The following is a 13,871-nucleotide window of genomic DNA, read 5'->3' as shown; positions in this document are numbered from 1 at the left end:
TAGTTTTTATTTATTTTCATTAAACATTCATATAATTATTATTTTCGTATGTTATAAATGATGAACTTTGTAAAAAAAATGAGTTTATTAGAAAAAAAAAAATTAGTCATGTTTTCTCTTAGTGAACTCTGTATGCTTTCCTTCGAGAAAATAATATCAATTAGACTTAGACTCTCGATGCCCCAAATTGGGGTGTTACATGTTTATATGATTTTGTACATTTTCATGATGAACTTGGATAGCAAGGTAAGGCTACCCACATAAAAGTAGCTATGAAATCAACTTCTACCTAAAAAAAACTGTGGATATGGATGTAGTGGGCTGGGTATACCCTGCTTGACCTTGATATACCCACGGGTTTGGGTTAGGTTTAAAATCTAGACCAGCTTAAAAACCGAGTTGGTTCTTGGCTACGAAAAACATAGACCTAGAGGCATACCTCATTCGTTTATATTCTCGAGATAACAGTTCTATGCAATTTGTACGTGAAGCAGCCATAACTGAGTTTGTATCCTTTAACCTGTTTGATGCTTGCCCCAAACGGTTCTAAATGTATATATATATTTTTTCCTCTGAGAAACCGCTCCATGCAGAGAGACCTAGCCCTGCTGACTCAGCCAGCCGTACTACGGTCTCTGTCCATGTTAGTATAAAACTCCAAAAGCTTACCCCTCGACGAAGAGAGTTGCCAATCTTCGGCTTATACAGGGGTGTGATGCCCATGGGATTTGAACCTAGACTGCCTGTCAAACAGTCTAGGCCCCATCCCACTACGCCCACACACCTTGGGTCTAGTTCTAAATGTATATTTGAACCAACCTAAACCTGAACTGTTTATACCCAAAGCTATACCCAACCTAAACCTGAACCCGTTTGGAACCCAACACATCACTAGAACTGGTCCCAGACCCAAACCTGTTCCTTATCCCTATTTGCTCTATTTTTGTATAGAAACTTTCTTATCAATAATCCAGTAAGCTTTCCAAGCGTTTTATAAAAAGTTGTTTTTTTTAATCTTGTTAAAGGGTAATAACCGACTTAATTAAAATGGGTCTGTAAAAACCCCCCACCTTCTATACTTGATATGATACTGAAACCCTTTAATCCGAACAAGGTCTATAATCTTGGTCTAGACTTGAATCAAAATTGGGTCTGAACTCATTTATACCTGACCCAACTTGTAACTGAACACATTTAATCCGTATGTGCACATCAATTTCAGCCATACCTGGACCCCAAGCTGGTGAATCGCAGGGGTAATTTGTAAACCATTCCATGCAGAGGCTCCCATGTCCCGCTGGCCCTCCTACAAAGGCTGTAAAACAACAAACAGGGAGTCAGAAGCAAGTACCAACTCAAATTGGATCAAGTTTGGGTTTATTGCTTATGTCCAATTGAAAAATGGGCCCATCTAAGAACCGACTTGATTAGTAACCAACCCCATTAACCCATATGAGTCAATCAATTTCAGTCATTCCCAACCGGATGTGGACCCAATTCAAATTGGATTAGGTTTGGCTTAATTTCTTTACCCTATCCCAAACTAGGATTGACAAAACTCGACATACTTATATCATACTAAGCAAATAGCATCTTATTTTAGAATTAACAAAGTTGTAACTTCAAAATGCTCATAAATTGTGGCCTAACGAGTAATCCAAACCTTGAGCAATATTAGCATATTTTGAAGTTCTTTATATAATACCATATTACATTTAGTTTTGACTTTATTGTACAAAATAAAAGATATCATAGTTTCATTCATTAGAATATTCATCTTAAAATCAATTTTGAAATAGAAAAAGAAAACTCGGGTGGGAGAGGTTATTTTATGTAAAGCGACGGAGGTCAAATAGTTTTATATTATTGTATAGTTTCATAACGCAGAAAACGTTTGTATGTTTTTCAAGCTATAAAATTTTTAAGGTTAACGTCCTAATAATTATTTTTATACGTAGATGATATTAATTTTTAACTCAACATTCTAACTGACTGCGAACTAAAAAATGCAACAAACATGACCAATTTACTGTTCTCTTTCGTTTTGCTCCTTTATTTAGTCGAAATTATGGCCCTGATTTTTATAAGGCAACTACTTGCATGAGGATGGTTTTTCCAGTTGCATGACGTTTGATTTTTTCAGGCCACAACTTACATGTACCTAATTTTTTTAGGTGACAACTTAGACAAGTGACTAAGGTACCTAATTTTTCAGATGACAAAAAGGTAAAACCATTAAAAAAAATATCATAATTTGAGTATTGAATTGACCATGTTTGTCACATTTTTTTTTTAGATCTCAGCCAAAACACGGAATGATACCAAAAGTAGGGATGGCAATGGACCGTGGCGGGGGACAAGGTCTCCACCCCTGCCCGTCTCAAAATCTGGACCTCCATCCTCGCACGGGTTTGGATTTTAACCTCCACCCCCGGTCCAAACAGGAGCGAGGCAGGATGGAGCTCTATTTTCCCTCGGTTCATTGTCATCCCTTAGAAGGATTGGGTACGGGGCACGGCAGGGCGGGACGGGGCAAGGTGGGGATCGGGATAGGGACGAGACGGGGCAGGGTGGGGGAAAGCATAAGTCCATCCTCGCATGGATTTTGATTTCAACCTTCATCCCCGCCTCCATTCTCGGTCCAAACGGGGCGAGGCAGGGCGGTGCCATCCCTAACCAAAAGTGAGTGCCATCTACGTATTTGTCAATTATTTTTACTAGAAAACAGACCAGATCCAGGACTAGGTCCATATGGAAAGGTTTGTCGTGTTGGATACCGAGTGATTTAAGGAGAGAGAGAGATGGGTGCAAGTTTTCATTGTCTTATTTTATTTTGACTGTGAAGAGCAAATAAAGAGAGGGAGAAACGCTTAAAGCGATACAATTGATAACTTATTACTTGTTAGAAAAATTACCAACTGCGATGTAAGTAACATTCCTTTCTTTTTGAAAAAACTATATGTAAATGCCCATACAAAATTTTAATTAAGTTAAAAATGTCAATTAGAAAAAAATTGTAAAGCATGTAATTTTTGACACCTCTAACCCTTACTTCTGTTTTTATAATATTTAGGATTTAGAATTACGATACTATGATACTAAGGCTTATTTGAGGAAAAGCGACAAAATATAGAAGAAAGGAGTTTAGGGAGAAAAAAACGGGTCAGTTATCTTTTTATTTTTAAATGGAAGAAGGAAACGTTAATACATTTCAAAACAAGGCCAAGGAATTTCCACTTAAAGCCCCTCCATTTAACTACAATTCTAGAAATTGCCTCATTTTTTTCTGAAAAGACATTTCAGGAACCGTTGGTGTAACTGTCAAAATAAAGACATCGGTTGGGTTAACTAAGATTAACTGTGAGGTATGTATTGTAAAATTACTAAACTGCTTCTGTATAAAATAAGCAAAATACACCTTTTAAACCAAAAACTAAAAGAAATTACATTTTATATGGATCTTAACCATGAGACTAACGTCAGATCCCTATTCAACAGTTTCAGTGAGAAATTAGGTCTTAAAACGTCTTTTCACAAAATACAACACCCTTTTTGAAATATCAACCAAAAGGTAGGCCGTCAACTGGAAATTTCCCGTTTCCTTGGCCCGAATTTTGCATCTCCAAGGCATAAACTTTACCGGTGGAACCAGCCTATAATTATAATTAACTAAACAAAACCCGTTAATTGTGAACAACCGAGAAGAAAGTATCAACTTTAGCGATTCGGTAAACAAAGGACATCCAAAATTCCACCTATGGGCCATATTGAACCAGCCATCCTCAAATGAGATGGTCTCTCCTTCCATCATCATCACCACCACCACCATTGTTGTAATCATCATCTTCTCCTTCTCTTTGTTCTTCTCTTGGATCAAGATTGTGTCATATCCCGATCCCCGAATCACCCAAGCTGGCATTTTCTGTAATGACAATCATAGTGACAATTCCTCCACCTTCATTGAGAACTACAACGCAAACATGAAGGCCTTGAGCCAAATGGTGGTCTCCAATCGGTTCGGAACGCATGAAACAAGCAATTTCACCACCACCAACATGTACAGTATGGTGCAATGCATGTCAGATCTACCACAGTCAGAGTGCCAACAATGTTTTGAGGTGGGTCGCCAGAAGCTTCAGCACTGCTTCCCATCAAACGGTGCAAAAGTGTTCCTTGATGGGTGCTTTGTACGCTATGACAGTTACAGCTTCTATTCTGATGCTGTAAACGCAAGCGATGCAACTGTTTGTGGTCCATTGAGCTCTTCAGACCAATTTGGGATTGATCTCAAGGACGCTCAATCCGTGGTGTGGGCAGAGCTTGCTGCAAGCGTCATGTTGGTGGTCAAGGAGGTTACTGCAGCAGCAATAGCAAACCATTATGGTATGGGAAGGTCTTCCAGATTTCCTGTGGTGTATGCGCTTGTGGAGTGTTGGAACAGTTTGAGCCCGGAAAGGTGCAGAGAGTGCTTGCAGAAGGCTGAGGAAGAAGTTGCAGAATGTTTGCCGGCTACTGAAGGGCGGGCACTGAATGCTGGTTGCTATTTGAGGTACTCTCTGCACCGACCCTATCTTGCAGGTGCTGAAAATGAAGATGGAGGTGAGTGGTGTTTCCTAAGTATTGCAATCTGTTCCAATTAGCGCAGCGTAGAGATTGTTGAGAATCTCTATTGAACAAAGGGCATAATTTATTTTGCAGAAAGAATGTGTGCATTGAAACATTGGCTGCATAAAACTAAGGTCTGCTTATGGATTTGGTGTCATATCGTATCGTGTGCTTTTCTGCAACATAAATAATGCCCGTTTAGTGTTTATGGAGGGAGGGAGGGAGGGAGGGCATGGGTTGCTAAGTGGATTTTACGTACAATCAGATTGTCATCATCATCATCAAGCCTTATCCCAACTACATGGGGTCGACTTTACGAGTCCTGTTTCTCCAATCTTGTCTATCTAGAGCTAACATTTCATGTCACTTCTAACTACCTCTTTCCAAGTCTTCTTTGGTCTTCCTCTTTTCCTAACTCTCTCTCTTACCATGCCAATCTTTCTCACAGACACCATTAGAGGTCTTCTTGTAACATGACCAAGCCATCTTGAACGACATTCACTTATTTTATCCTTTATTATCCCGACTCCTAGGAGGCATTCCAATAGATTCATTTATAATTTTATCTCTTCTTGTCAACTTCAAACATTCATCTTAACATATGCATCTTTGCAACATGCATTTTGTCGTCATTTTTTAATCGCCCAACATGCAGCTCTATATAATAGTTCTGGTTTTATGACAGTCTTATGGAAACGTCATCTCACTAGTAGAGGTACTCTTTTATCACATAGCACACCAGTACTTTGTCTCCACTTAATCCATTTGACATTGATCTTATTAGTGATAGTTTTTTCAAATTCTCCATTATGTTGTAATATAGAACCTGAATACCAAAACTTATGGCATTGCTGAATATGCATCTCTTGTATATGAATGACATTGCTATCAATAGCTTCTGTACTAAATTTGCACTCCTTATACTCAGTTTTTGTTCACTAATTCCTAAATCATTTCTCTTTAGCATGCTCCTCCAAAGTTCTAGTTGCTTCTATACATCGTCTCTATCTTAACTAACTAGTACTATATCATTGGCAAAGAGCATACACTAAGGGACTTCTACATGGATGCGAGACATTATTTCATCTATAACTAAAACAAAAATGTATGAGCTTAAAGCATACCCTTGATGTAACCCAATCCTAATTAGAAACAACTTTGTCTCACCACATGTAGTTCTATCGGTCATAACGGTTGGGAGTTGTGTGAAATACTATATTACTACATGTGTGTTGCCCCTCTTTGTACCTATTTCTATATTTTATTCTTATTTTTGTCCTTGTATCATTATGTTAGAGTCGACAATGCTTGTTTTGTAGTGTAGGAAGAGGGGGCGTCTTGTTAAATTGTATCTCCTATGTATATATATTTTTATATGCATGTAACGAAAGATATATATATATATATATCCTTTATGTAACCTTCAGGGGTATTTTTGTCTTTTATTCTATTTTACGCATATTTACATTCGTAAATATGTTTGTAATTTCTTTTTTTTTCTTTTTTTTCTTTTTCTTTTTTCACTAGTTGACTTAGTCAACCTTAGAGGGGATCCAACACTAGTCGTTAGACCCCTCCAATGGTTAGATTTTTAACCGTTGGAGGGGGCTCAAATAACTAGTGGGAGCCCCTCCAAGACTTCCTCTCCTCTATAAAAGGGGTTGAACGGGTATTGTAAAATTCATTCAATGCTTGGAGCATTGTTCTCCAATTGTTCAATAAAATTCTTTATATTTTTGCATTTGTGTTCTTCATTTGTACCTTGGGTACATTTTGTTCTAAGTGTTCTTGTGCCTTTGTGGAGTTGGAGCCTGGTTTGCACATTATCTCTTTTTGAGATATTTTTACATGGTATCAGAACAAGGTTGGTGATAGAGGATTGTGGGAATCTTCAGTTTTTGAGTGCCTCAAAAAACATGCCTTCGGTGTTTTGAAGATTGTAGTGGTGGATCTTGCTTCTCCAATATTTTAGAAGAATCTTACGTCAAGTAAGATTTGAAAAACCTTTTGTGGTACATATTTTTTCTCCTCTCTTCTCTCTCTAATGGGTAAAAAAGAGTCGCATTTTTCACATGGATTTAAGTTAAATGTCTCCAACTATCATGTTTGGGTGGGGAATATGGAGGTTCACATTAAGGGAAAATGTCTTTGGGGATACATCAAAGAAACCATTCTCAAACCCGAACCTAAGATCACCATTATGGAGAAAGGAGAAATCAAGGTTCTTGATGGTGAAGAGAAAAAAAAACTTTTGAAGAATATAACAAAAGACATGAAGAATGGGAGATGGAAAACTACTAAATTCTCTCGTGGTTCTTTTCTTCCGTTGAAACAAAAATAAATGCCAATATTTTGAAGTTCAAGAAAACCTTTCAAGTATGAGAATATCTCGAAAGAATGTATACTTCGAGAGATTTGTCCCATAAATATTACCTCTAAAAGAAGGCATTAACCCTTCAACAAGGGGAAATGCCTGTTAGAGAATATTTTGCCGAGCTATCCACCATTTGGGATGAACTTGCTCTTCAAGAACCTAAATGAAGTGGAGAGGCTATTGAATTAAAGGCCAAACAATTTGAAGAGGATCACTTCTTCAAATTTTTAAACAGGCTTAGACCCGAATTCGAGCAAACTAGGTCCTTTCTCTTGTCTTTTTTCTCTTCTCATCCGTTAGAAGATGTACTTACCAAGCTAAGTAGAGAAAAAACTTGATTGTGGATGAATAAAACCAATCAAAGTGTGTTGGTCGTTCCCTCTAAAGATGAAGATGAGAGTGCTTATGTCGTCTCTAGACCGGAGAATAATGTCAAAACATATAAACTCCCTCACTTCAACAAAAATTAAGGAGGAAGAGAAAATGGTGAACAATATGGAAGAAGAGATTATAGCAAAATCATATGTCACTTTTGCAAAAAACCGGGTCACATCAAACCGGTTTGTCCTAAATGAAAAAAGATGGTGGCTATGTCTACAACTTTTCAACAATACAGGAAGAAGGACCGTCAACTTCCAACAATGTTATATTATCTCTAAATCAAATAATGGATCCATTTCTAGATCCGCCATGTCCACCTTCTCTCCTCCCAGTAAGATTCTTTGTCTCTTAGACTCGGGTGCAACTTTCATATGACTCAAAATAATTTTGCACTTTCTAAATACTCAAAAAATTTGTCACACTCTTTTGTTTCTATGGCAGATAGGGATTCTCTTGAAATAAAGGGAATTAAAGATTTTGAAAGTCAAGGTTTTTTTGTTCCTAAAGTTAGATTTATCCTAAAATTAAATTTAAATTTGCTTTCCGTCTCTTAACTATCGAATCATAGGTGTGATATCAAATTCTCATCAAATAAATGTTGGATACAGGATCGTCAGTCTGGGAAGTTGATTGGGGGAAGGCTCTAGGAAGGGAGATCTATACTTTATGAAATTTCTTCAAATTTCAAAACACGCTTTTTGTAATGTTGCCCAGCATAAGGATATAAATGTTTGACATAAACGCCTTGGGCATCCAAATATTGTCAAGCTTTCTTATTTACATTTTACCAAAACCTTATGTAAAGACAACTTTAATTGTAATGATTGTATTCTTGGTAAAATGAAAAGCTTACCTTTTGGATAAAGAACTATGTTTTTAACTAAACCTTTTGAAATTGTGCATTCGGATGCATGTGGATCGACACCTGTTGTATCTAAGGGAGGATTTTTATATTGTGTTACATCAAAGGTATTAAAAACACTTTAAAAGAAAGGTTTGAAATGTCAGATTTGGGGTATCTAACTTATTTTCTTGGTATTGAAGTAGCCTATTCTCATAGAGTCTATTTTTTGTCTCAAACTAAACTTGCATGTGAGATTCTTGATAGATCTGGTATTACTGATGATAAAATTTGTGAAACTCCTGAAATTGTGGGATCAAAGATGAAAATCGATGATGGGATTTCATTGAAGGATCCTACCCCCTACCGGCAACTTGTGGGGTCTCTAATGTATCTTAGCATCACAAGGCCAGACATCTCACATGTCGTGCACACTGCAAGCCAATTTCAGCATGCTCCTACATCTGTTCATATGGGCACTGTTCTCCGAGTTGTCAAATACATAAGGGAAACTATCAACAAGGGAGTTTTTCTTTCCTTATCCTTTGAATTAAATTTGATTGCATATACTAACTCTGATTAGGGAGGTGACCCAAACAATCGTCACTCCACTATAGTCTTTTGTATTTTTTTAGGTGAATCCCTAATCTCATGGAGATACAAGAAACAACAAAAGGTGTCTCTGTCATCCATAGAAGCAGAATATCAAGCCATGGCTTCTACAACTATGGAAATTGTGTAGATTCATCAACTGTTACAGGATATGGAGATTCAAGTTCAAGGACCCACTAAGTTATGTTGTGATAATAAGAGTGCAATCTACATTGCCAAAAATCAAACATTTCATGAACGCACAAAGCATATTGAGATGGACTGCCACTACGTTTGAGAAATATACTTGCAAAAAATTATAGATCTTTCGTACGTGACTTCAGAATATCAGTTGGCAGATTTCTTCACCAAGGCTCTATGCTCTCCCAGATTCAATTTTCTTCTTGGCAAACTCTCGATCATTTTGCCCTAAGTTTAAGGGAGGGTGTTAAATTGTATCTCCTATGTGTGAAAATCTTTATAAAAAGAGATTTTGTGTATAAACATAATGCCAGAACCACGAACTGTGCACAAAGGCACAAATGAGAACTCTCACAAGTGCACAAAGGCACGGATACACATGCACAAGGGCATAAAAAATATCAACTTTAATAACTTGAGTCCCAAAAGGGGCTTTACGAAAAGAATTGTTATTGCATATACACTCACTAAAAGAGTTGAGTTTACAAGGGCCACTAAGGCCTATTTATAATACAAAGAAAAGCCACATGGTGCAGTTCTATATGACCGTGAGAGTTGCACCCAACAGTCATATTTGTGATCATTGGGGCAGCTCCAACAGCTATATGGAGTTGTCCCTTTCACAACAGTGAAAAAGAAAAAGGTGTAAAAGGAAAAAATAAATAAAAAAGAAAAAGTAAAAAAGTTAGCCCATTAGGGTGGCTGACACTTATTGAGTAAAAGGTATGGGTATTTCAGTCTACTGTGGAGTATATTTACATGAGAAATACCCCATGTGACATCTCATTAAATGAGAAGAAAAGAACAAAAAATAAAAAAGAAGAAATACAAAAAGAAAATAAAAAGTAAATACAACATATTCTCAAATGAGAATATGCGTAAAACATGTGAATTTACATAAACACCCTTATCAGGTATATATATATATATATATATATACACACACACACACATATATACCTAGATAGATACACACACACACACACACACACACACACACACACACACATATATATATATAAGAGACATAATATTTTAACACCCCCCCTCAAACTTAGGGTGACACAACCGAAAGTTCGCCAAGAATGAAGTTAAATCTTGGAGAAGACAGTGCCTTGGTGAAGTCTGTCAGTTGATATTCTGATGTAACATAAGGAAGGTCAATGGTTTTTCTTAAATATTCTTCACGATCATAGTGGCGGTCCATCTCGATATGCTTCGTGCGCTCATGAAATGTGTGATTTTTTGTAATGTAGATTGCACTTTTATTATCACAACATAATTTTGTGGGCCCTTGAACTTGAATATTCATATCTTCCAACAAGCTGCGAATTCAAACAATCTCCATGGTAGTAGATGCCATGGCTCTATACTCAGCTTCGGTGGATAAAAGCGATACTTTTTGCTGCTTCTTGCATCTCCAAGAGATTAATGATTCACCTAAAAAAATATAGAAACCAGTGGTGGCGTGATGGTTATTTGGGTCACCTCCCCAATCAGAGTCAGTATAAGCAATTAAACTTAATTCAGACGTAGAAGATAGAAATACTCCCTTGTTTACTGTACCCTTTATGTATCTAATGATGCAAAGGATGATGCTCATATGGACTGTAGTAGGTGCATGTTGAAATTGACTTGCAACATGTACTGCATAAGAAATATCAGGCCTGGTAATGCTGAGATACGTTAGGGATCCAACCAGTTGCCGGTAGGGATCTTTTAGGACAATCCCATCATCAATCTTCATTTTTTAACCTACTATTTCAGGAGTTTCGCAGACCTTGATATTTGTGATTCCTGATCTGTTAAGAATCTCACAAGCAAATTTAGTTTGAGACAGAAAATAACCTCTGTGAGAATAGGCAACCTCAATTTCCAAAAAAATATGTTAGAAATCCTGAGTCTGACATTTCAAATCTTAAAGTCAAAATAGATTTAATACTCTTGATTCCTTTGATATCATCACCTGTTATTAACAAATCATCAACGTATAACAATAATATAACGATCCCTGCATCAGATTTCTTAACAAACAATGCAGTGCCTGTATAGCATGAAGTGAAACCATTTTCAGTCATTACATTGTTAAACCTATCGTGCCAAGCCTTGGGAGCTTGTTTCAAGCCATAAAGAGCTTTATGAAGATGAAGAACTTTATTTTTAAGAATTTTCATACCAGGCGGAGCATCCATGTAGACTTCTTCATTAAGATCACCATTTAGAAAGACATTTTTGACATCCATTTGGTAAATATTCCATTTTTTAATGGAAGCAATAGTGATGAGGCATTTGACAGTAACCATGCGAGCTACTGGAGCAAATGTCTCTTCATAGTCAATCTAGTATTCTTGACTATACCCTTTAGCTACAAGATGAGCTTTATACCTCTCAAGAGATCCATCACTCTTGGTTTTGACTTTGAACACCCATCGACATCCTCTAGTTTTTTTTCCACTGGGAAGCGTTTGAAATTCCCAAATGTTGGCTTTTCTAAGCGCTTTAAGTTCACTTTTCATGGATTCTCTCCATTCAATACATTGTTTGGCATCTTAAAAAAAAATCGGTTCAAAATATGAGTGAATGACACTTAAGCAAGCCTGATATTTAGGAGAGAAAGAGTCAAAAGACACGAATCTAGAGGGAGTTCGTCTAGTTCTTTTGGTTCTTCTAGGGTTTGAATCATGTGAGGGGATAGATTCGCTAGGTTCACTATACTACTCAATAACACTTCTAAAAGTGCGTCTATCTCTATGAGTATATGTGATAGGGTCTCTAGTTATATTTTCTTCTTGAGAGGTAGTAGGGTTAGAGTTATTGTTGATTTCAACCACTTCATTGTCACTGTTATATGTTGATTCATCATCACTGGAGATATCATCATCTTTAGATAAAAGATCAAAGAGAAAGGAATAGTCAGCATTTTCTAAATGAGATTCATTCTTTTCAAAATCACTATCATTTTACAAAAAAGTTACATTCTTTAAGACATATAACTTATCATTTTTAGTATCATAATATCAAACCCCTTTTTGGGTTTCGGAGTAGCCAAGAAAGGCACAAAGAATGACTTTAGGTGAGAGTTTATCACTCTTATCTGTAAGGACAATGCGCTTACAACAAAAAATTCTCAATCTATTATAATCAGGTTTTTTTTCATATAGAGTTTCAAAAGGAGAGATTTTATCTAAATTTTTTGATGGGAAACGATTAATAAGATAAACTGAAGCAAGAGTCGCTTTGGCCCAAATTTGTTTTGGAATACTTTGAGAAATAAGAAGGGTTCTAGTGGTTTCAATGATATGCCTATGCTTCCTTTTGGCTAACCCATTTTGTTGTGGGGTCTTAGGACACGATATTTGATGGACAATACCATAGTCTTCAAGATATTTCTTAAATTCATTAGAAAGATATTCGCCTCCGTAATTGGTCCTAAGTATCTTTAAATTACTATTAAACTGATTTTTAATTATCATATGATATGATTTAAAACATGAAAACACTTCATGCTTATGTTTAAGAAAATATATCCAACAATATCGAGAAAAATCATCCACAAAAATTACATAATAGGCAAAGCCTCCCTTAGATATGACGGGTGTCGGTCCCTAACATTCGAATGAACAATTTCAAAAGGTTTTGTGGTAAACATAGATCTTTGTTCAAAAGGCATACTTCTTATTTTTTTAAGAATACAATCATTGCAAGAGAAAGTATTTTTACAAAGGTTTTTAATAAAATGCAAATAGGATAACTTGTTGATGTTGGGATGACCAAGTCTTTTGTGCCAAACATTTATGTATTTATGTTGGGTCACATTACAAAAAGGGGTTTTAGGGATTTGAAGAGAATCCACATAGTACAAGTCTCTCTTCCTAGAGCCTTCCCCAATCAACTTCTCAGACCAGTGATCTTGTATTAAACATTTATTAGATAAAAATTGAATGTCACATCCAAGGTCCGAGAGTTGAGAGACGAAAAATAAGTTTAAATTTAATTTAGGTATAAATCTAATTTTGGGAATAAAGAAATTTTGATTTTTAAAGTTTTTAATCCCCTTAATTTCAAGAGAAGTGCCATCCGCGGTTGAAACAAAAGATGGTGACAAACTTTTAGAATATTCGGAAAGAGAAGAAAAGTTTGGAAACATATGAAATGAAGCACCCGAGTCTAAAAGCCAAGAAGTTTTACCTGGAGGGGAAGGGGTAGATACGGCGACACCGGAAATGGATCTCTTAAGAAGAGGTTGAAGAGCTTTCATAATTTGATTCAAAGAGAGAGCTTCATTTGTGAAAGTAGATGCTCCTTCTTCTTTTTGAGGTTGGGATGTGGTAACCATAGCCAATAATTTCTTCCATTTGAGACAAACTGGTTTGATGTGTCCCGGTTTCTTGCAAAAGTGACACACAAATTTGCTATAGTCCCTTCTACTGCCTTGTCTTCCATTGGATCCTTGATTTTGATTTTTAAAATGTGGAGGCTTATATGTCCTCAAGTTGTTTTTGGGCCTAAAAACCGCATTCACCCCATCACATTCTTCTTGATTTGTGGGCATTGCAAGTACACTTGAACTTTGCTTGCTAATGCCCATCTGAGTTTCCTTTCCGCTTAATTTTGTAATGACATCTTCTAGAGAAAGAAAGGTGGAGGAGGATAGAATAGAAGATCTAATTTGCTCAAACTCGGGCCTTAGCCCATTCAAAAAATTAAAAAAATGATCTTCTTCTAATTGCTTATGACGAAGCTCTATAGCCTCTCCACTTTAGTTCGAGCATAGCAAGTTCATCCCAAATGGAAGAGAGTTTGGCAAAATACTCTCTTATAGTCATTTTCCTTTGGAGAAGAGTTAACACACTCTTTTGGAGATAATACTCATGGGAC

At 36.5% G+C, this 13,871-nt stretch overlaps 1 protein-coding gene across 1 annotated transcript in view; it reads left to right on the top strand.

The window, feature by feature from the left end:
- The first annotated feature begins 3,791 nt into the window (after positions 1-3,791).
- LOC149832203 (cysteine-rich receptor-like protein kinase 42) overlaps positions 3,792-13,871 on the top strand; it is a 32,761-nt gene continuing 22,681 nt past the window's right edge. The window contains exon 1 of the mRNA XM_090013189.1: positions 3,792-4,599. Within this exon, the coding sequence (XP_089869315.1) occupies positions 3,792-4,599 (808 nt within the window). The remainder of the gene's footprint in view (positions 4,600-13,871) is intronic.

The sequence above is a fragment of the Nuphar pumila genome, chromosome 7, assembly GCF_984573655.1.
Source record: "Nuphar pumila chromosome 7, dmNupPumi1.hap1.1, whole genome shotgun sequence".
Classification (NCBI taxonomy): Eukaryota; Viridiplantae; Streptophyta; class Magnoliopsida; order Nymphaeales; family Nymphaeaceae; genus Nuphar; species Nuphar pumila.
Note: the sequence above shows the minus strand (reverse complement) of the source record. Positions and strands in the feature narration are given on the sequence as shown.